General features: G+C 40.1%; 2 protein-coding genes and 1 pseudogene across 3 annotated transcripts in view; 1 reads left to right on the forward strand and 2 right to left on the reverse strand.

Annotated features, from left to right (window-relative positions):
• Nucleotides 1-5453, reverse strand: part of FAM114A2 (family with sequence similarity 114 member A2) — a 38139-nt gene extending 32686 nt beyond the window's left edge. The window contains exons 1-4 of one of the 2 annotated variants that reach the window (XM_029218516.1): nt 5400-5453; nt 1682-1926; nt 1238-1337; nt 734-826 (exon numbers count right to left, since the gene is read on the reverse strand). In XM_029218516.1, the coding sequence (XP_029074349.1) occupies nt 734-826; nt 1238-1337; nt 1682-1912 (424 nt within the window). In that variant the 5' untranslated portion in view covers nt 1913-1926; nt 5400-5453. Of the gene's footprint in view, nt 1-733; nt 827-1237; nt 1338-1681; nt 1927-4979; nt 5272-5399 lie in introns of those variants that run through there. The other variant, XM_029218517.1, reaches the window with a different exon arrangement.
• A 63-nt stretch (nt 5454-5516) lies between these two features.
• MFAP3 (microfibril associated protein 3) lies at nt 5517-23521 on the forward strand. The gene is made up of 3 exons (XM_029218041.1): nt 5517-5555; nt 15454-15917; nt 18814-23521. Exons 2-3 carry the CDS (start codon nt 15623-15625, stop codon nt 19605-19607), a joined length of 1089 nt encoding a protein of 362 aa, XP_029073874.1. The 5' UTR covers nt 5517-5555; nt 15454-15622; the 3' UTR covers nt 19608-23521.
• LOC114892771 lies at nt 12381-13127 on the reverse strand (annotated as a pseudogene).
• Nucleotides 23522-23757: the final 236 nt, after the last annotated feature.

A 23757-nucleotide genomic window follows, 5' to 3' on the forward strand; every position in this document is an offset into this window, starting at 1 on the left:
CCCTTTAAAGGACTACAAAATCCACTCAGCAAGGTAACATTTCTAATGTGCAGCATCCAATCAATGAAATGAAAATGTTATCTCTAAGCAAGAAAAAAAAAAAGGTCACTAGAAACAGATTCAAATGACAGAGATGACAGTCAGGGACACTAAAATATATACATAAGGAGGTGAGAAATGGAAGACAAAAAAAGAAACAAATGGAATTTTTAGAGTTGAAAAATATATCTAAAATTTAAAAGTCACTGAATGGACTTAACAGCATTAGACACAGCAGAAGAAAAGATCAGTAAACCTGAAGCCACAACAAAAACTATCCAAACCGAAGCACAGAGAAAAAAGGCTTAAAAAAATGAACCATGGAACAGCACCAAAACTAACACATTAAAACATTTTTTCATGCCACAGTAGATTCAAATTCAGCTAACTCTTACTGGGCTCTTACTCAATTGTGCCAAGCACAAAGCGAGGCAATTTTTACAATCTACATTCATGGCTTTACTTATTTAATGTTTGTAACAGTCCTCTGCAATATAAAATATCACCCAATTTCATAGATGAGGAAAGTAAAGAGACACCTGAGTGGTTAAAGCCAAAGATTCCAAATCCCATTTCTCATCAGCCCCATGATGCCCTGAATATCAGACAGTCAAAAAACATCTACTGAAAAAAATGAGCTTAACTATTCCATTTCAGTTTATAATTCTAGGCCTTAATGTTTCCATATACTGACCTGTTGCATACTGGACTTCAGATGAAATTTCACTGGGACTAGGGATTCCAAGGGAAGTCTCTGCCTTCTCAATGACATTTGAAATACCTTGTCCTAATGAGAAAAAATAACATTTTTATATTTGAATTTATTTGCTACTAGTCACCAAAACTGAAGAAACAAGCTGAAAATTAAAACCACAGATTTTAAAATTCATTACAACCAGAAGACATGTTATTTTGACCATATATAACTCATCTTTGGGAGTGTATCCTTACTAAAGGAAAAAAAAATTGATTTATTATCACCAATGAATAGTTTTATATTAATTCCTAAATGTCAACCTTCTAATGAAATACGTTACCAATTCTAGTGGCAGTATAAATCAGCCCATCATTACTAATGTATCTTCAAACTATAAAGCCTTTGAGTAATCATGGAAGAAGAATGATTAACAAAGTCGTTTTGAACACAGATCTGTAGCAAAATGCACACAAAAATGAATAAAATGACTGATGACCTTACCTACTGTGGCTACTGTAGCTGAGGCTGAGGAGAGCAAGGACTTTCCCCAACTTCCCCAATAGCCCCATCCGGTGTGGGGTACATCTTTGGAAACAGTCTCCTATTTTTCCCAGTAGCCAGAAAAACAAAGGCAAAGAAAAATGGAAAAATTAGAGGAAAATAAGAGTGTATATACAAGGTAGCTAATTATTGGCCAAAAGTATGGGTGAACAGATACATATTAGTTGGCTCAAAAAGTGTATTGCTTGACTGACAGATGTATGTTACCTGCAATGTAAGCACCACATAGCAAAGGCAACCACTCATAAAAGCATTTATAGAACTGAGAGAATTGTTTTATGGTTATAAAAAGAAAGAAATAGGTGCAATCCCAATTTGGTATTGATTCCGTATTCCTTTTAACCCTAATACTTTTTAATCTCAATGTTTTAATAGATACTTTACTTTGCCTGCAGCCTGTGATGTTTGAACAGGGAGAAGGTCTGAAGTCTCAAGGTCACTGGAAGGTTTGGACTCTGGTCTTTTCCGAGTAGAAGCTACAGGTTCTGATTTACTCTCTGACTTGGCACTTTGGTCAACTGACTCAAAATTCTTGGTTGGCTCACAGTTCTCATCTTCAAGGATGGAAGTTGCTTCAGTTATCACTTCAGTCTCAATATCACCTTTATCCGACATGATTAGATCATTGCCTGGTAAAATAAAAGCCCCCCAACCCCCAAAAATTAATTATATAAGCTTGTTTTTGGTAAAAGTTACTTGAATAAACTTTTGGAGATTATCGAGTCACATGCAGGTGTAAGAAATAGTACAGAGAGATCTAATATACCCTTCATCTAGTTTCCCCCAAGGGAACAATTTGTGTAACTATAGCATATCACAACCAGGATGCTGATAAGATACAATCCCCCAACATTACTCAGATTTCACCAGTTTTATATGCATTCATTTGTGTGCATTTAATTAGTTCTATGAAATTTTATCACATGCACAAATTCATGTGATACAGAATAGGATTACCACAGTCAGGATACAGAATAATTCAATTACCAAAGTCAGGATACAGAATAATTCAGTTACAAGGATCCCTTGTGTTATCTATTTTTAGCCATGTCCCACCCTCCTCCTAACCCACAGCAACCACTGATATTCTCCATCTCTATAATTTTGTCATTTCAACATGTTATATAAATGCAATCACACAGTATGTAACCTATTGAGATTTACTTTTTTCACTCAGCATAAGTCCCTCAAGATTCATCCAAGTTGTTGTACCACTAGTTTCTCCCTTTTTATTGCTGAGCAGTGTTCTTTGGTATGGATGTATCTCAGCTGTTTCACCATTTACCTGTTGAAGGATGTCTGGGCTGTTTCCAGTTTAGGGCTATTACGAATAAAATGGCTATGAACATTTATATACAGGTTTTTATGGGAATATAAGCTTTCATTTCCCTGGAATAAATGACCAGAGTGCAATCGATAGTACTTGCTTAATTTTATAAGAAGCTGCCATACTCTTTTCCAAAGTAGCCGTACCACTTTACATTCCCACCAGCAATGTATGAGTAATCAAGTTTCTCTTCATTCTCACCAGCATTTGGCAGTGTTATTTTTTATGTGAACCATTCTGATATAGGTGCACTATGACAGCTTAATATGGCTTTAAGCTTTAAGCTGCATTTCTCGAATGGCTAATGATATTGAACATCTTTTCATGTGTTTATTTGCCATCTGTATATCCTCTTCAGTGAAACAGCTTTTTTTATCTTTTGCTCATTTTCTAATTGGATTTTTTTTTTTACTGTTAAGTTTTGTTTTGTTTTGTTTTGTTTGCGGTACGCGGGCCTCTCACTGTTGTGGCCTCTCCCGTTGCAGAGCACAGGCTCCGGATGCGCAGGCTCAGCGGCCATGGCTCACTGGGCCAGCCACTCCGCGGCATGTGGGATCCTCCCGGACCGGGGCATGAACCCGTGTCCCCTGCATCGGCAGGCGGGCTCTCAACCACTGCGCCACCAAGGAAGCCCTACTGTTAAGTTTTGAGAGCTCTTTTTATATTCTAGATTCAAGTCCTTTGTCAGATATGTGGTTTGTAAACATTTTATCCCAGTTTGTAGCTTATCTTTTCATCCTCTTCATAGAGCTTTTCACAGAGCAAAAGTTTTTAATTTCAATTTATCAACTTTTCCTTTTTTGACATTTTAAAAAAATCTTATTACTCATTAATCATTCCTACCTCAATTTTTCAGAGAGAAGATTATGAAATTTAAGCTACCAGAATAAGATTTACATCAGACCAGCTTTTGAACAGCAATGTTAACAAATTCAATTCCTTCCAGAAGTACGGCTCTTTGACAATTAAAGTCAAGATATTATTGGTGTTTTTACAAGGAGGAGATGCTGGTTTCCAGGATAACCAAGTATTACCAGGGGAGAAATAAACGTATCCCACACATACATAGACACACACATACACCCAGACCTCGGTATGTATAAGCACATGTTTTTACCAATATATACTAACCACAAAATTAGACCCAATCCATCAATGCCACCAAAACATTTCTAACATACTAAAAAAGAGACATACTAACAACTAAGGCAGCCTGGAAGTAGCACTATAACTGAGGTACACACAAAATGTTAAAAGAACAGAGAGCAAGGAAAAGTATCCTAGGATCAGGAAATAACACTCATGAACTTTAAATACTTGAAAAAAGCATAAAATAGTGATCACAAACTGGGATTTTGAGTCCCAAATCCAGCCTACAGATTTTTTTGTTTGGCCTGCACAGTGCTTAAACTTTTTTCTATACTAATTGGTAACATTTAAAAATCAGAGTTTGTTTACAAATAGAAATTTCCAACTTCCCTTGTAAAACTGAAAGATCTGGCGACACTGGGCCCACATTCGACTTGTTAATAACTAGCTCATGCCAAATATTTGCTGGGGATCTTTTAGACAGGGTAGGGTAGTGCTCTCTAGTTCCCCATAATCTCCACCGAAATTCACTTGACTTGTTTATGTTACCTGATTAGCCCCTCTAGGCATCTGAACTTGTAATACCTGCCTTAAAGGGCACTTAGGATTCTGACAGATGAAGATGCCAATGAGAGAATTCAAGGGTGTGTAAACAACACAGGGGAAATCTCAAAGGTCTGAGGTATGACAGCGTGGAATACAGACAGATACCAGGAGTAGTTAATATGGCAAAGAGAATGATGGGGAGGTGTAAGGCTAGAAAGGTACATTTATATAACATCCTGGATCCTAGACCATATGGTATATGATATACATACGTTTCCGAAACACATAGAAAAAAACAATCTAGATACAACCATCCATAAACATAAAAACCAACTGTGAAACACTCATTCATTTACTTGCAAACATTTTTTTTGACTACCTGTTGCATGCCAAGCTCTGGAGACTGAGAACTAATTTAAGACACTATTTCTGCCCTACTTACTCCAGAGGCCAAATAGGAAAGGCTACACAGTTCTTGCACAAAGTTCCATCAATGTTTCGTGTAGCTGAAACATTGATGGAATATTTTTTTGCTCTCCTTATGCTGCCTCCAAGTTACAACACACGGTAATATGCATGTAACATACACATTATATACTATATATAATATGTAGTTAGGCTGACACTCTTCCAACTCTGTACTTGAGTGACTGTGAGAAGTCAGTTCACCTATCTGCGTCTCCGTTTCTTCATCTGTAAAAGGAGGAGAGTACTACCTACTTGCCAGGATTCCTGGAAAGACGAAACGACCCGGTGGATGTGAGGGGTTCGGAACGGAGCCTGGCACGTAACCCCTCACGAGTAAAAGCTGCTGTTAGTACCTGGTGGTTGTCTGGAGGGAGCATTACTATTTTCACTAATATAACGATTTGTCTCGAGATGTACAAAATCCGTTCTCCCTTCTTCCTAATTACAAGAACAGGTGCCAAACCGGTGTTCTGGTGTAAACCTGTGCTCCTAAGTTCTCCGACGCTGACGAGAATCCCTCACGCAAGCAGAGCGCTTCAATAACCAGAGCACTTCCGTAGCCTCAGCGTCCACCGCGAGGCGCCCGCCCCCCAGCCCCAGGCCGCTTCCTCCCCTTCCGCGGCGACCCCGAGACCCCGCACCCGGCCTGCCTCCTCCCAGGAAGCCCCGTACCCAGCCCGCCGCCATCCGCACCGCCACCACAGCCGCAGAGAAGCCACTCCCTACTGCCCCGGAAGTCCTCCTTCAGGACGGAGAAGGCCTTGCCTACCTGAGAGAACTTCCGGGTCAAGCAGCCGGTCCAACCGGAAGGAGCTTGGCGAGGGTCTGGTGAGTGAGGGCTAGTTCGCGGTCGTGGTCTAGGGCTGGGGCGGGGTGGGGGTGGGTTACCAGCGGTGCCGGGTCGTGGGTTTGAGCGGTGGGTTGGGGTACAACGTGAAGGAGGGTGGGGTATCCGCTACCCTTTTGCAAGCCTGGCCTGGGCTGCAGGAGTTCGGCCGTCGTATATTTACGGAGCTCCACATACCTGCCAGGCACTTCTCTGGGCGTTTGGGACATACTGGTTTACGAGCGACTGTGGCTTTGCTCACAAGTAGTTGACAGCCTAGCGGAGGAGACCGACTATAAACAGGTCAACAAACAAACACGATTATCTAAGACGGTAGTGAGTGCTTTAAAGAAAATTAAGCAGAATAAAGTGACGGAACGAAGCGAGGGAGTAAACCTTTTGAAGATCTGGTGAAGAGTATTAGAAGCAGAAGGAATAGCAAGTGCAAACGCCTTCTTGTGGGAACAAACCGAGCCAGGCCAAGGAAGAGGAAAAAGGCTACTGTGCGTGGAGCAAAAAGAGGAAGATGAGACCAGAGACTTAAACTGGCCAACCCTTGTAGGGGCTGTGAGCCAGGAGAAGGATTTTGACTTTTATTTGGAAAGCAGTGGAAAAGCACTGAAGGTTTCTGTGCCCAAGAGTGACATGCTGTGATTTATGACTTTAGGTTACTCCTGACCCTTCATCAGAAAGATGCACCTCTTCACTTGCCCTTGGACAGTGGAATGCATGAAACCCAAAATGACGGCCAGAAAAGCATTAGAGACACCCTCCCTGTAGAGATGTGAAAAACTAAGTCCCAGAGAGGTGAAGGCACCTGGCCTTTTAAGAACCAACGTCTTCCAACTCCATTTAATGCTTTCAGAATGACCATTTTAATGTCTATACATAATTGTCACTTGCTAAAACTCTTCAGATGGTTTCCTTTGCTTTGATGGTGCTTCTCTAAATTTAGGGGCATCAGTATCACCTGGGAGCATGTTAAAAATGCCTATTCCCAAAAAAAACAAGAACACTTTAAGTATAAAATAGGTGTTTTCCTCTGATTTTTTGTTGTAATGGAAATGCATAAAATTGGAGGTTTAAGAATAGAATCTTGGCAAGCCACTTAACTGTCTTATCCTTAAAATACTGCTGATAATAATTATAATAGAAAGTGTTCAAACTTTTTGGTCTTAGTATCCCTTGACACTTTTAAAACTTATTGAGAACGTCAGAGAGTTTTTGTTTGTGTGCTTATAACTATCAATATGCCTTTTTTCCCCCTCACCCCTTACCTCGCCCAGAGTTCCCTCACACCCACCCTCACCCAGCACTCCCTGACACCCTCCCTCTCCCAGAGTTCCTCAGTATGCCATTTTATATATCAAAACAGCTTTTCAAAAATTGTTAATTTATTTAAAATGATACATTCATTACATGTTAACATAAATAGCATTTCTATGAAGAATATTTTCCAAAAGAAAATTATTGGAAAGAATGGCATTGTTTTACATTGTTACAAGTTTTTTTTTAGTATCTGGCTTAATAGAAGACAACTAGATTCTCATATCTCCTTCTGCATTCAGTCTCTTGTGATAGCATTCATTATGTAGCCTCTGGAAAACTGCACCATATTGTGTGAGAATGAGAGAGAAAAGAGCAAATAATTTTCTAGTATTAATACGAAACTCATTTTGAAAAAGTCTCAGGGACCCCCAGAGGCCCCTGCACCACACTTTGAGAATCGCTGAATTACAGTAAGGTTTTGAAAATCAAAAGATACATGGGCTTGATTTGTAAGTCATTAAAACTACATGCACGGCAAAGATGCAGATGCCCAAGAAATCTGCATCTTTATTTTTTTAATAAATTTATTTTATTTATTTATTTTTGGCTGTGTTGGGTCTTTGTTGCTGCGCGCGGGCTTTCTGTAGTTGCAGTGAGCGGGGCTACTCTTCGTTGCAGTGCACGGGCTTCTCATTGCGGTGGCTTCTCTTGTTGCGGAGCACGGGCTCTAGGCACGCAGGCTTCAGTAGTTGTGGCTCGCAGGCTCTGGAGTGCAGGCTCAGTAGTTGCGGTGCACGGGCTTAGTTGCTCCGAGGCACGTGATATCCTCCCGGACCTGGGCTCGAACCGGTGTCCCCTGCATTGGCAAGCGGATTCTTAACCACTGCACCACCAGGGAAGTCCCACATCAGGCACTCTAACGCCAGAATCCATGTTCCTGACCACATAGCCATGATGACACTGTAAATTTGATCTTGCAAAACTGGAAGAATTGTATTGTGTGGCTATCGTTTGAACTATGTATATACTGGACAGGTAGATCTGAGCATGAGAGTGAGGAGTTCTTTTTTAGTTAGACTGAGTTTGAGATACTGGGAGGGTGCGGGGGCAGGGGGAGTTTCAGACTATAGAGAAAAAAATGGGCAAGGAGATCATAAGTCTAAGCTTGTCGTATCTATGTCTTTGTGTAGCTTCATAAGCAAATGCTTATGGCAAAAATGATCAAAGTCAAGGGCATAACAACTAACCATGGTTTGAAGCACAACTTCAGCAAATACAGAAGGTGTTCCTCAGTGTACCAGAAAATATGCTGACATTTGAGCCAAGTGCCCAAAGGCCAGTGATGAGGTGTGTGATGGCTCTAAGATGCTGTTGGGAGCATAAGGGCTATTCAGAAACTTTTTGGAAAATGGCCCTCAAAATGATGATTTCTGTTTGCGTATTACTAACCTTTTTATGTTATCTATAGCAGTGGTCGAGTATAAGCACAACAGCTTTACATTTATTCTCTGAAAGGATAGAGGAGTGCTAACAGCCTGTTCTTCATTTTTTTTCTCCCCTTTGCCAATTCAGAATGCCACTCTGACCATTTGTGTGCCTCGTGTAGGGATCTTCTCCATTTTTCAAGTGTAACAGTGCAGGCTGAGGAGAGTGGATAAGCTGTAAATACAGCCTTGAACGCAGTTAACTATGGAGAATGAACCGTTAATATCCCAGTATACTTGGAGCAAAAACCAATACCATCTGGGCATCAGTGTTTTTCCTTCCTTTGAATTATCCCAGAACTATTTCTGCAAACAGCTGTTTCCTCAGCCAACTTAATATTGAGCCACAAGAATGGAAGTTAGCCACATTACTTCCTTATTTACTTCTGTTGAAAATTGGAAGAGAATGGAAATATTTCTTCTCTCAGAATTTGGCAGGAACAGCAACAAGGCAATCTGTTAGGGATGATAGCTTAGGCGCTTTTCTTTCTTTTTCTTTTTTAATGATATAGCCAATATCCAGAATGATTCTGGAGGGTAAAATCATCTACATTTCTGATTATTCATGATCCTAGAAAAGCTAACATTTTAGTGTACCTGAAAGATGAAAAAGGAGTTAGATTAAACTTAAATATCACACTTTTCAGTTATCCTATTCATGCTGAAGAAAGGTAATAAAACATTCTACCAAGTAACTTCAATCACAAGCATAGCATAGCCCTTTTTAACTGTTTACAGGAAGGTGGCACTTTGATTTTCCTTTTTGAACTCTTTCTTCTTAGCCTCCAAATGTCAGCTGCTCCATTGAGAATAGCGGGCATGATATTATGCAAAGTCCCAAACTTTTAAGTGAGTTGCATTTCTAAAATTCATGAAGTCCTCCTTTCTCTTTTGTTTTCACAGCACAATTACAGTTCTCTTCAGTACTTCTCTTGTATATAGTTAGCTGTCTCTGCCTCTGCCTTCCAGGTTTTGCTGAACTCAGTCTTTTTTCTCCCACCTGACCGTTTCTCCATTTCCTTCATTGTTTGCACAGTCAGCCTTCATTTTTGTGGTTTTAATTTTGAATAAAATTAGATAAAGATGTTTATTTCTTTTTTTAACATCTTTATTGGAGTATAATTGCTTTACAATAGTGTGTTAGTCTCTGCTGTATAACAAAGTGAATCAACTATACATATATCCCCATATCTCCAAGATGTTTATTTCTCAAAAAAAAAATAAGGGCTTCCCTGGTGGCGCAGTGGTTCAGAGTCTGCCTGCTGATGCAGGGGACACGGGTTCGTGTCCGGGTCCGGGAGGATCCCACATGCCGCGGAGCGACTGGGCCCATGAACCATGGCTGCTGGGCCTGCGCGTCCGGAGCCTGTGCTCCGCAATGGGAGAGGCCACAGCAGTGAGAGGCCCGCGTACTGCCAAAAAAAAAAAAAAGTCATATTGAAGCCAGGAAGTAGAATTCTATCAGGAGCCGGAGCAGCATGTGTGAGTCCCTCTTTCTCTTCCCCTCTGCAGCTCTTTCCACCACCAGCAGCCCCTATCTCCTGTCTCCTCTCTCTTTCCCTTCTCCACCCCTGTTGTCCTTTCTCGATTACCTCAGCTCCCTATAAGGCTTCTCTTCCTCAGATGACCCTAACCCACAGTGTCTCAATCCAAATTCCAAGAACAAGATTCTTCTTAGCCAGTGGGTTGACTTCCTCCTGGGCCTAAGAAGGCAGGGCTCCAAAAAGGGAAACACGGGCTAGGTAGATCACAACAAAAGCTCTCTACCACAAGCTCAGGACACATTAAAAACAATGTAATATAATGGTTGGGCTCCAAGGTCAGTTTACAGTTCCTGTTTGATCCATTATCATTGTAAAATATTTATTTGCAATGAGAAAAAGAGTGTGAAATTTAAAGACTGAAACTACCTAGTGGTGTTTCCCCTCCCTCCTCCATGATTTTTAAATGGTTGCATGGTATTCCAAGTAAAAGTGTTTTATTTATCTTAAATAATGGCTTTGCTATAAGGTGTAGATTTTAGCACCTGAAAGGACCATCAACAATAATAATATCTAGAGCTTATTCAGTGATTACTATTACCAGACTCTGTGTTTTTTATATACTGTCTCATTCAGACCTTGCAATAGTCCTGTGAAAATAGATGCTATTATTTTCCCTGTTTTAAAGATGGGGGGACTGAGGCACAGAGAGATTAAATCATTAACAAAAGTCGTAAGGCTGGTTAGAGTCAGAGCCAGGATTCGAGCCCAGGAAACCTGGTTCCAGAGTCTGTACTCTGAACTTCTCTACTACGCTGGCTTTATCAGAGGCCAGCAAGTATGATGTTCCAGGGTAAACAATCCAGAATGTAATCTGAGTAATAGTTCTCTCGTATTGGAAGTGTTCAGACAGTCTGGAGCAGGGCTGTTGTAGAGGAAATGAGGAAGTATATTAGTGGTTGCTAGTCCATGGACCCTCTGCCTCAGAATCACCCAGGGAGCTAATTAAAAACCATGAATTCCAAGGTCCAAATGCAGAGGTTCTTATTCACCAGGTCAGTAGGTCTGGGGTGGAACCCAGTAATCTATATTTTTAACAAGTTCTCTAGGTGATTGTGATATTCAGCCTGGCTTGGAAACTCTGGACTTGGTAATCTTTTATTGCCACCATTATCTCCTAGGACTAGATGGTAAATGAAGACTTTGAGGGTTAGTGGTTGGTTCAAGGAATGCATTTAGGCATTATGCCTTTAGGATCTTTCGAGATTACAACATTGGTTCTTTTTGTCTCAGAGAATATAACAAGTGCTAGTAAATGCATGTGGGCCTGAATAATTATGATCCCTGTTGTATACCATTCTTCAGTTTACAAAGATCCATAACATACTTGATTATATTCAAACTATTCTCTATCAGTAAGTATTTATTGAACATGTGCGAGTTACGAAACATAGCATCAAAAAAATACAGTCCCTGTGCTTAAAGGGCTCATAGGTGAGATGGTGTAGACTGCCTGGTAGTACAGAGCAGCATATACTAGAGCCAGGTGAATAGTGTAATGGGGAGGGCTACAGGGGTCAGGGAATAGCCATCCTGCATCCAGGTATACTCTGGATCCATATGGGAGGAAGAGCCAGGCCTTGAGAGGAGGCTCAGGGAAGCTGCATGAAGAAGGGATTCCATACAGCAGTAACACTGCCAGGACACTATTGCCCTACAGCCCTGTCACGTGGAGGCTGTCACATGGAAGCTGTTCATTCCCCTGAAGCTCCTGATCTCAGAGCAGGGAGAGTGAGTCCATTTCTTCTATTTCCAGTGTCTTCTACCTTAGCTGCCTTGATCCTGGGGGGACATTAACACCCCCTTACATGAGGTACCCCACTTTTGAGCCTCTCGGTTCTTTGACTGCTTCACCTTCGACAATTATCTCTTTCACTCACTTCAACCTGCCACTCCAGTTCCCAAAGTCTACCTCCAGTTTTGCTGTTGGTCGAAACTGCTCCCCTCCAGAATCAGGAATCAGACCCATTACTCTCTGGCCACAACTTGTAGCTCTTTTTCCTGAACACCTTCTAACCAGTGACCCCTCTGCTTTTTCCCTGCCCCCATCCCTTTACCTAGATGGCCCTCTTGCATTCTCGATTCCCATTTATCCTCAGGTCCTATTGCACACCTTACTTTCTCAGGGAGGCTTTCTGCGACATGGTTAGCTCTCCATGTTGGGTGCTCCTGTAGTATCCTGTACTTTCCCTTGGGTAGCATTTAGTGTATTTTGTATGTACTTAGTGTCTATGTCCTCTACCTGACTGAGCTCCGTGAAGGCAGAGATGGTGTCTGTGGTAGAGTAGGTTGGCACAAAGTAGGTGCTCAGTAGACACAGTTGAATAGATTAAAATGTATACCTCTGGTCTAAAATAGTAGGTTCTAAACTCTGTAGTAAGAAGCGGTGGGGAGCAAAGGAGTGGCAGAATAAGAAATGAGGTGGTATTCGAATAAAGTGGAGTTCTGGGAGGTTTGTTTTGTTTTTTTTCAGTTTGAAAGCAGTCACTGTTTATTAACTGACCAGATTACAAAAATAATCGTGGTAGATACCTTAGTTCATCCTTCTAATAAGCCTGTCAATCTGGTCTTCCCTGTTGCCAGCATCTCCACCTTCTACAAAATGGGTGGTCTTTTTCTTCATTCCACCTCGTGGAGAAGACAATTTGAAGGGCCACAGGAAGTTGTTCGCTTCTTTGAAACATTTTCCAACAGTATAGATCTCATGAATCAGATCCTCCATGCAGATAATACCGTATCTGCCAAGAGATCGAGCAATCAACACGTTATCCGTCAGGGCAATTCGCTTCTTGTTGCTTTTGCCATAACCACGCTTGTAGATCAGTTCATTTACTGACTTCAGGTTTGGGTACCCCCATGCGATCAATGTATGGTTCCACGATTCTCAGCATGTTAATTGAAGCCTCCTCGTGCTTCACAAAGGTGCCATTGAAAATCTGACGGAGGCGAGGAAGCTGCAACACCTTTCGAACCTTTGGGCTCACACCATTGATACCTCTGATCCTGATGACAAATGCCAATTTGGGTTCTGCGGGTACGTGGAAGTTGCCAGCTTTTCTTGCCATCCCAGCCGTTCGAATTTCAGTTCTGTATATCTGCCGGTATTCCCTGTGATAGTGCTTAGCTTTTTCATAGATCAACTTCCTCCGTGCCTTTCGAAGCATCTTTTGGGCAAATTTCTTCCTCAGGCACTTGATCTTAAGCTCTGTGAAATTCACTTTTTCTTAAGGGTTTCTGGCACAGCAGGAACCTTCTTTTTCTTCTCTTCTGCACTCTCCATGGTTCCAGCCAGGAAAGAGCTGTTTTGTTTTGTTTTTGTTTTCTCCACAAAGAGAGCAGGCCTCTAGCTCAGAGCCTTCAACAGATGGCAGTATCTCTAGAAGTTAATAACATGACTTTGTTTGCATTGTGCTTATGTGTACAGTTACTTTTATCTACAGATGTGATACAGACTTTCCTTTTAACATAAATATATGAAAGAAAAATGAGTTTTTTAAAGAAAAGCATAACTAATAATAATATGGTTCATGGATATAGCAAAAAAAAATCATAACGGTAGAAGAAATGAATGAAATTTGGGAAATGCCACCTTGGATGAAGCCACCGGTACTTGTTATGGAAGTCCTGGGGAAAACTTGGAGCGCTTTTTCAGCATACTCATTTCCTGTCACTGTTGAGAACCACGAGTCTAGAATAAAGGACAAAAATCACATCTGCCAATTGTAGTGAAAAAGTTGGGAGCTTACATATATCAAGCCCTAGCACAGTGCCTGGCTTACTTCAGTCATTTAATAAATGTTATTTCTATTGTTTCCACCCTCCACTCCTTCCTAATAGAGACCAGGATTCTCCTGCTAACTTATAGTATGCTCTTAAAGAGCAAGACACAGTGAAGAGGTTAGACCAGATCACTTCTATAATCCCCTGCAGTGCCTAAGTGCTTTGTTTCCTTTAGTGTCATTTTAGTGGGGTTTTGGAAAGAAATGGAAACAAGCGCATGTGTTTACTATTTATGTATAGCAAACTCTGAAGTTCTTTGTTTTACTCTAAATAGTCCATACTTAAATTTGAAAGAGAAAATTATTGTCATCATCCAACCATCCTTTCAAGGTCTAATGAAGATTAAATGATATTTACAACTTAATGTAATTTAGACTTTGAGTAGTTTAATGGCAGAATACAATGATCAATTGATTTTTATGTTGTATGATCAAGCAGCTTTCACGTGAGTATACAGGGGAGTAAATGTCATTTCCAAAACTAATTATTTTGGACCCTCATAAGAAATAAAGCTAGGTGTTTCATCCCATATTTTATAGAATTTGAAATATTTCTTTAAGAGTCAGTGATTTTAGGGGCTTCCCTGGTGGCACAGTGGTTAAGAATCCTCCTGCCAACGCAGGGGACACAGGTTCGAGCCCTGGTCTGGGAAGATCCCACATGCCGCAGAGCAACTAAGCCCGTGGGCCACAACTACTGAGCCTGCGCTCTGGAGCCCATGAGACACAACTACTGAGCCCACGTGCCACAACTACTGAAGCCCGCGCACCGCAACGAAGAGTAGCCCCCACTCACCGCAACTAGAGAAAGCCCGCGTGCAGCAACGAAGACCCAACGCAGCCAAAAATAAATAAATAACTAAATTTTTTTTAAAAGAGTCTGATTTTAAAAGAGGAATCAAATTACCAGGAAGTTCATCATAATCACATAGATTCTTAGACTGGGATGTCATTTTGCTTTTATTTATGATATTTTACTCTTCTTTTAAATGTGTCTGACAATCTTTCGCTGTAGTTTACATCTGTATTTCTACCATCTAGACATTTAAGGTGTCAGTTCCTCCCTTAGCTAATTTTATAGACTTTGAGCTAGAAATCTGGTATTCTTACAAACTTAAATATACTGAATTTTGTTTCTTGATATTGAAGAAATTATTAAAGGAAAATTCTTTTGTCTAACATTCTTGCCCAAGAGGGAGGTTCTATAGCCTCAGAAGTCAGTAACTATTTATGTACATGTAGTAGTGCAGTTTTCTTTCTAATGTTAAAACAAAAAAACTACTTCAGGTAGCCCTGTATTATTTATATCTTATATGTCTGTGTACTTGAATTACTCAAATTTTGAGCTCCATGGTTATGATTATAATGTACCAGTTGATTTAAATTATTGATATAACAGCATTTGGTAATGGTGCAGGTTGGAATAAAAGATCATTAAGCTAAATATTTTAACCTTCATTGGCTCCCTGTTGCTTGGAGTTTGTCAGAGTGAAATAGAATCACAGCATTTCAGAACTAGAAGGGCCCTTAGAGATTGTCTCATCCAGTCCCTCATTTGACACATGAGAGAACAAGCCCAGCTACTTGCCAAGGACCTACAGCTAGTTAGTAGCAAAGCTAATACCAGAATCTAGGTCTGCCGTTTCCCAATTCAGTGCTCTTTCAGCCGATTCCGTTGGGATTTTTAGGTGGTGGTCTCTCTGTTTCACTCCCTAATGTTGATGCCAATTATTCTAATCAGTTTCACATCTGTTTATTTTTAGTACATAGAGTTTCACCCTACTCTGAGTCTTTCCTGGTTAAACTTTATATCTGGCTTTCTTTTAGGTTGGTCTCCACTCATCTCTTTTAATCTTGAAGACTTCAAAATATACCTGGATCTACCATTTTTTTTGAAAACTCCAATACCAAGCAATCAGTGACCCACCGTGCTCTTGTTATAATATAGAAGCTTTTCAGTTCTCCAACTCTAAACAAGATTTTCTCCCATTTTCCCATGAAGCCACATTGTTGTTTATTCACTTTAGTGGTGAGTGTTACTGTGCCAGCTGCTTTTGCTTTGGAAGATGTAGGCTTCAACCAAATGACCCCGCTGGGAGCAAATCATAGTTCTTCCAATGCATCATTTCTCCCAAGTTTTGAACTCTCAGCAGATTCCCACTCAGGTGATGATGTCATCATAGCCAGAGAGGGAACTAGTGTTTCAATTGAGTGTCTTCTCACAGTCGACCACTATGAAGGTGTCTATTGGTGCAACTCAAAAGGACAGCAGCTGGATAACAGAGGCAGAGGTAACTATGCCAGAGTATAATTAATCAAGGTTACTCATTTCCTATTACTTCTTTCCTCTTGGTTTTAAGGCATATTCAACAAGAAATCTCTAAGATGAGGTACTACAGTAAATAGTTAAAACTTTGGAAGGCCTGGAGTATTATACCTATCAGAAAAAGCAAAATAATGGTAATTACTTAACCAGAAGAAAATAAATAGAGAATAGTTATAAATTTAAAAGGTGTTCACATAATGATGGTGAGCTATTTTCTCTCCTCTTGGTGAGCTGGTTTCCTTCTTCATTCAAGGTAGACTCCATCAGGGTTGCTGCATACAGCTGTGCAGGCTACGCACTGCCCAACTCCAGGGGCACCATTCACCTAGACTGTAATGTGAGTAGTACAGAGTGCTGGCCCTGTGTGAATACAGCAAGAAGGATTTGGGTTAGACTTAGAGTCATAAATAAAAGTGTTTTGTCCAGAAATGAGTTACTAAAAATGTTGGAGGAAATCCAGGATGTTTTTAAAAATAGTTATAAAGATCTGTGCATAAAACTTTAAGTCCCTCAGAATCAGAAGGGCACTGAGGAGGAACTCTATAAGCCCTTTCTATTCTATACCTTAATTTACTTGAAAACAGGAGAGTTTCCCTTGTATTTTTTTTTTTGTCTGTCAGTCTTAAAAAATCACACAAACATCATAATAATGTGACCAAGGTCTACTTTTTGACAGGTTTTTATTTGATTATGCTGTTTATGAACCCGTAAACACATCTTAATCAGAATACTATTTCCTTTAATTAGTGTTCTGTTAGAAAGATTTTTTTTTTGAAGACTACTTGTGTTAAAACACCTTAGGAAGAAATCTCCATGAAATATCAATGGGATAAAGATTAAATTCTGGGATCCTCACAAGCTACACTTTTCGGAAAAGGCCGCTTTATATTTTTTGCTAGAAAGATAGTCTAATCTCTTGGAATATAAGGATATTTGGCTATTCATATTAGAGTGGAAAACAGAAAAGGAGACAGATGGTGCTTCCTTCTAAAGTATACGCTAAACATTTTAACCTTATGCAAACTGAGTAACTGGCCACCAAGGGATTGAAGAGTTTGAATGTTAGAAAGAACAGAGCTTCTTAAGAATATAGACCTATTAAATCAGAATCTCTACAGTGGTACCCAGAAAGCAGAATCTCTAGAGTGGTATTTTGAACATGATTTGGGGTTCCCTGTTTGGATCCACTGAACTAGACTCTTATCTCGTTTGGCTCTAGGGTCCTAACAAACCCATTTAAGATGTGAGTTAATCAATGTGATTATTACGGACCGACTGTATAGACAAAGCTTAGGTCAGGATGAGACCAGCCAAGTGGAATGACAGTTTTATTTTCCTATTTTGCCCTTACTTTGAAAACCACTAACATCTGTCATTGATGCTTTCAGCAGCAGCTCTGGACAATTATATTAAATTTTATGAATCTCAAGTGAGGAGAGTTTAAAGAGCATATTAGTCTAGTCTAAGGTTCATAAATCTTGAGCTATTATCAGCAAGTAAGCTAGAGAGTTTAGATTGTGGTTATAGTGGTTGATGAATGGAGTCTATGTAGTTCATCATACCGTGGATTCACAGGGTATCCTTTTCATAGCTCCAAGTTTACAGAACAGAAGTTTATAAAATAATGACTATATTCATAACTACATGTTTTCCTCTTTTTACTTTAGTAAAAATATAACTAGAATTTAGATAAATTTTGATGATGATAAGAATGGGCACAATCCACAGTACTTACTAATTGATGTGCCACCCAAATAATCCTGAACCATAGAATCTCAGGGATGAAAGAGATCTGGAAGATTAGACATTGAAATGGTGCTTAACAAGCAGTCACCCATCCTCCTCTGGGACACCACCTCTAGGCATTGGAACTCATACCTACACCGCACATCTATCCCATCTTTGAATGGCTTTCATAGTTAAAGCACAGAGTACACTGAGAACTTACCACAACGGTGAGAATTGTGCAGGCAGAGCCAAGTTGTTTTTTTTTTTTCCAAGTTATTAAAGGATGTCGAATCACGGTGGGTGGTCAGTGTGCTTTGTTTTTCATACTCATGTGCTTTTGTATACGCGTTCCCTGAATGAAGATACCTTCATGTATGGAAGAGAGGCAGCATGTTTTAGGTTTAAAACAAGCGTAGGCATCTTAAGGGCAACTTTTTTCTCTCTCCCAAGCTGGTCATTTAGCCTTGCTTGTGAAACATATCTTTTGGCTTGTGCTTCATTTACTCCTGCCAGAAAAACAAGATACTATCATCAACCAACCTTTTCTAACAAGACAAATTAACATGTGCAAGGCATGCCAGATTAGCCACTTAGTAATTGAAGAAATTCATTAAATTGGTAGGGTTTTTTAAAAATAGTTTTTATCTTAAATAAGTTTATTATTGAAAGTAAACAGTTTAAAAGGAAGTAAAAATTACTCATAACCCATTATAAATAACCATTGTTTTATATTTCTGAGGCACATCCTTCTATTTATGAGAAAGTCTAGGTAGAGACTGTGATATAGACACACACACACACGTAAATATTTCTTTTTAAGTTTAGTCATTTAGCATTATGTCGACACACCTGTCTCCCTGAAAGGCTTCTTACATCTAGCGGTGAAAAGGTAGTTATGATAATCATTAGTGTCAGGAAGATCTTGATTCCCTTTATTAAGTTCCAGGCTGTTTAAATTCTGACTCTGAACATAAAAAGTCTGCCCTTTCTTACATCTTTTAAGGAAATAGCAGAGCCTAATAGAAGAGTTGATTTAAAGTACTCATGAAGAGGTGGAATATTGATAAGGCAGTTGGTATATTTAGTAATAGTATTCTTTATACTGTAATTTTTTATTTCTGTTGGGTTATCAGGTGGAAAATGGTTGGTTTCTGATAACTTCCTGAATATCACCAACATAGCCTTTGCTGACCGTGGGCTCTATACATGTTTTATCACCTCTCCGATCCGTGCCTCCTACTCGGTCACCCTGCGTGTTATCTTCACCTCGGGAGACATGAGTGTCTACTACATGGTTGTTTGCTTGATTGCCTTTACAATCACTCTCATCTTGAATGTCACACGGCTGTGCATGATGAGCAGCCATCTTCGTAAAACTGAGAAAGCCATCAATGAATTCTTCCGAACTGAAGGGGCAGAGAAACTTCAGAAGGCCTTTGAGATCGCAAAACGCATCCCCATCATCACCTCAGCCAAGACTCTGGAGCTCGCCAAAGTCACACAGTTTAAAACCATGGAGTTTGCTCGTTATATTGAAGAACTGGCAAGAAGCGTCCCTCTGCCACCTCTTATTCTAAACTGTCGGGCCTTTGTAGAGGAGATGTTTGAGGCTGTGCGAGTGGATGACCCTGATGACATGGGAGAAAGAATTAAAGAGAGACCTGCCTTGAATGCTCAGGATGGCATCTTTGTCATTAACCCAGAGATGGGCCGGAGTAATTCACCAGGAGGAGATTCGGATGATGGTTCCCTGAGTGAACAAGGTCAGGAGATAGCAGTTCAGGTTTCTGTCCACCTTCAGTCAGAGACCAAAAGTATTGATACAGATTCTCAAGACAGCAATCATTTCAGCCCGCCTGATGATACAGGATCTGCTGAATTGAACTCTAACTACAAAGATGGGGCATTTGAAAGCTGCCAGCTGTGAGCTACCCCAGTACCTACAAAAATGGCTCTCAGAAAAGGAACCTGTTTCATGCAGGAAATAACATTTTTACCAAAAGATAAGTAGGACTAAACCCCTTGCTCATATTAAGCACATCAGGACATGAATTGTTACCAAAATCTTTCTAAAAATTCAGTGTTTTCCCTATCTGATTTTTCTCAGTCATTTACCGTGAGCTTGATTAAATGACACATGTTGAGATTTAAAGGGACCTGAGACATCAGCCTAATGGGGAAAGTACCACACGCAGAATTACATGGCTTCTCTTCTGGTCATGGTTCTTCCATTGTTAGGGCTGACACTTTAGGCCTCAGTTTTCCCACTAACAAGATGAGGGATTTGCACTGGATGATATCTAAAGACATTTCTGGCCCTCTAACTTCTTACCTGCCACCTTTAAACCAAAAGAATCTTCAGCCCATTTCTGAATAAATGCTTCCCTAGACTTTGAGTCCCTTTTTATGGAAAGGACCAAGCTGAAACTTTGTGATTTGGATTCCCACACCAATGCTATGCATAGAGGTGTGGGTGTTTTTCAGATGTCTTGCTGGTGGAGCATACAGTTGTATATGCTAGGTTGAATGTCTCCAGTGTAGCCCATGTCTGTATCGTTATACAGATACCGGGGAGCTAACTGCTCATTAGTAAGCTACTTTCCATGAGTAAATTGGAACTTGTGGGGGTGTATCATGTCTTTTTAACTTACTGAGGCATCATTTAGCTCATTGAGCCGGCAGTGATTTCCCAACTGTTCTCCAAAAGTGAACAGTTCGTTCCTAAAGAATAATGTCTTCATTGTTTTTAGAATAAGAAACAATGTCAAATCATCTGTGTCTGGTAAATTAATGGATTTTGGCATTTCTGTTCATAGAATTTCTCAGGCTTTCCCTGTTTAAAAGTACTGGACTCTATGAGATAGTTCTGTGTTTGGGATCCCATTCCAGGAGAAAACCCACAGCTGAATTCCTCTTTAGACCTCTGTCAACACTCTTGCCCTCCGTGGTCTTTAATGTGGTGCTAAAGGTTGCATGCCTCCTTATCTTGTTTGTCTTGTTTATATTTTATTGTTGAGGTTTTTATTTTTGTGTACTTCAGGTGTAGAATTTTGAGCTAGGGCTGCTTTTGTGGCCTTTCTGAGAAGCACTAACCTGAAATAAGATTAGATAATGGTGTGTGGTGTATGTTACTATACTAAATATATAGATACTAATACAGATGGATATATATATACACACATACAGATGATCTAGACATAAAGAGGGAGAAAAATTACGAGGGATGCCACCTGATTCAACTGTGTATAATGAACACTTAGGACAGTATTTCTTGCCTGGCTGAGATCTGATATAATGGAATTGTACATACTCTTCAAAATAATTTCTTCAGCTACAGTAAGCTTGGCGTCATATAATTTTAAGAACTTGGCAGTGGAGCTCCGTGTGCTTCACGTTTCTTCATTTGGCTTCTGATTACTGAAGCATTACTTGAACAGAGGTTCCTGAGAGAAATGTTTGGGGGAGGTTTTTATCAGGATTTTAATTTCAAATGGAGGAAGGCAGGAAATTCGAAGTGTGACCAGATAGAACTCCTTTCTCCTTTGTGAAGGCTTATCAGAAGTAATATATCTGCTCTGGATAGCATGAATGAATCGATGTGCAGTTTTATCAGATGGCATTACAGATAATGATAATGCTGCCTTTTCTGTCTCTCAGGCTGTTTCCATGGAAACCTCCAGAGCCAAACAAAAGCTACCCGTCATTTAGCCAAAGCTTGTCTTGGCTCATAGACCTGTATTTCTTTAAAGAACACTGTTTTCATACATTTGGCTATGAGAGCAAGGGCTCTTGAACATGCCCTAGATTATAGAACACTTTTTCCCTTCCCAGAATGTTTCTCTTGAAAATGTAAAAAATTTTTAAATCCCTTGTCTGAGGTCTGTCCCCTGAATGTCCCTCAGATCTTTAGATAGCACCTTGCAACCTGTCCCAATATAGCAGGTTTTGGGTCATTTTTAGAATATAGCTTGTCACATTAAAGAGAATGGATTTACCCCACATGTTCTCATAACAGACATGGGCATTTGGGACCTTAATGTAGACATATTTAATGATCAAAGTCCTGAGAAACAGGGCTTTGGAAAAATACAAGAAATATTGGGAAAAAAATAAGTTTGCACAATACTATATAACAAGTATAGGCTACTCCAGTGTATCCTAGATAAATCACTTTAGAAATGTAACGGTGACTTAATTTGGTGGTCAAAGTAACTGGATTACTTTGAGTATTCCAGGTTAAGGTGCCACTGATAAGGAATTAAAGTAGGTCAAAATTTAAGTGGAGCTGGTATTACTTTCTAAATCTAGTTGTTCAGAGGAAGAAAACCACACTCACTAACATTTTCTGTAGCTAATCAAATACTCTTCATATATTATTAATACCCATGCTGTCTTTTTGTAAAATCCTTAACCTTTTGAACTTAAACTCCAGTAACAGTCTTTTGACAATAGTGGTAGTGTAATTATCCTTCTGTCTTGCTAGATTTTATGGTTAGTGAAAATGCCTTTACTCAACAAACTGTGTTTGAAATAGTTATGTCATCTCATTTACAAATTCTGTCTTGTATTGTGATTTAATGAACCTTACTGTCCTTATGAAATGAAATGGTGGCTTTGTGAAATAAATTTACCAAAAATAGACATGTGAACATTTTTAGAGATTCCTTACCAGCTGAAATCAGACAGACAGGCACCTTTTGAGCTGATACCGCGATTAGTTTATAGGCAGTTTGATAAGCCTGTCCTCAAAGTCGCATCTGTTCTGATAGTTTAGTTCTTGAGTCTGGCCCAGTGAGTGTTTATATTTCCTACCAACTACCTTGATATAAATATCTTGGGAGTCGCTGACCTGGAATGGTTGTGAGGAGGCTCCCGGCTTCTTCACCTCACTTACCACGTATTTTAAAGTCGAAATACCCAGCTTCCCTTTTGTCCTCCAGCCACAGTGAACCCCTTGGCACAGTCCTCTCCACGCCCTGCATGTAGTTTCAACCTAAATCAGAGTTTGTATTCTGTGTCACAGAGCAGCATGGGAGCGTGAATGCTTGTTTTCCAGGGCCCGGCCAGTCATGGGTGCTAGCCTTGCCTCCTCACATCAGCTACGGTAACACAAGTATACCAGATTTCCTGAATCACTATTAAGAGAACACAGTCTTTTGTCCCCTACGCCAGCAATGTTAAAAGTGCTAAGCCTTGGGCTTCCCTGGTGCGCAGCGGTTGAGAGTCCGCCTGCCAATGCAGGGGACACGGGTTCGTGCCCCGGTCCGGGAAGATCCCACATGCCGCGGAGCGGCTGGACCCGTGAGCCCTGGCTGCTGAGCCTGTGCGTCCGGAGCCTGTGCTCCGCAACGGGAGAGGCCACAACAGTGAGAGGCCCGCGTACCACACACACACACACACACAAAAAAAAGTGCTAAGCCTTATGCATAAACTCCTAGATTCTCAACACATTTCATAAGAGTAAATGAGTTGTTTAATATGGTTCAGATGATGTTTAAATGGTTACCATGTTAATGAATACTTACATTAAAATTTTGTCCTTTTTTTAAAAAAAGTTGTACTTGAATGTAATGTATTAAATGTTCAATGGAGTGTATTTCATTTGTCTGAAGTCTTCTATAGAGATACAGTCTTTTTTTTTTTTTTTTTTGCAGTAGACAAAGTCTGTACCTTTTTATCAGGAAGGCAATAACTTTCCAGAAGCCTCACCTGACTTCCACTATACAGCTTCCAGAACTAGGTTACATGACTACCTGCAGTAACTGTAAGAAAGCTTGGGAAGATGAAATTGTATATTTTTTCACTGGACATATTGTAGCAAAGTGTTTTATTATTAAGAAAGTGAAGAATGGAAGTTGTAGGCAACTGGTAATGTGCAACAAGGTCAACTTCACTTGAATTACAGGAGCAAAATGTGGTTGTGTGGTGGATATAGTTGCAAACCATGTTCCTTGAAGATACTCACATGTATGGATGAAGAATGTTGTGTACCATATCAGTAAACAAAGGATGTTGCAGCCATCAAGCCATCAGCCACTACAGCCACCCTGACTGTGCACCCTGAGGGGATTCAGGAT

This window comes from Monodon monoceros, unplaced genomic scaffold (genome assembly GCF_005190385.1).
Source record: "Monodon monoceros isolate NGI ecotype Baffin Bay Population unplaced genomic scaffold, NGI_Narwhal_1 Super_Scaffold_12, whole genome shotgun sequence".
Lineage (NCBI taxonomy): Eukaryota > Metazoa > Chordata > Mammalia > Artiodactyla > Monodontidae > Monodon > Monodon monoceros.

What these genes read in the sequence shown, in the direction of transcription:
- MFAP3 (XM_029218041.1), top strand. Translation starts at nt 15,623, where the DNA reads ATGAAGCCACATTGTTGTTTATTCACTTTAGTGGTGAGTGTTACTGTG. An exon ending in GCTGGATAACAGAGGCAGAG is followed by an intron (nt 15,918 to 18,813) that starts GTAACTATGCCA and finishes TTGGGTTATCAG; the next exon opens with GTGGAAAATGGTTGGTTTCT.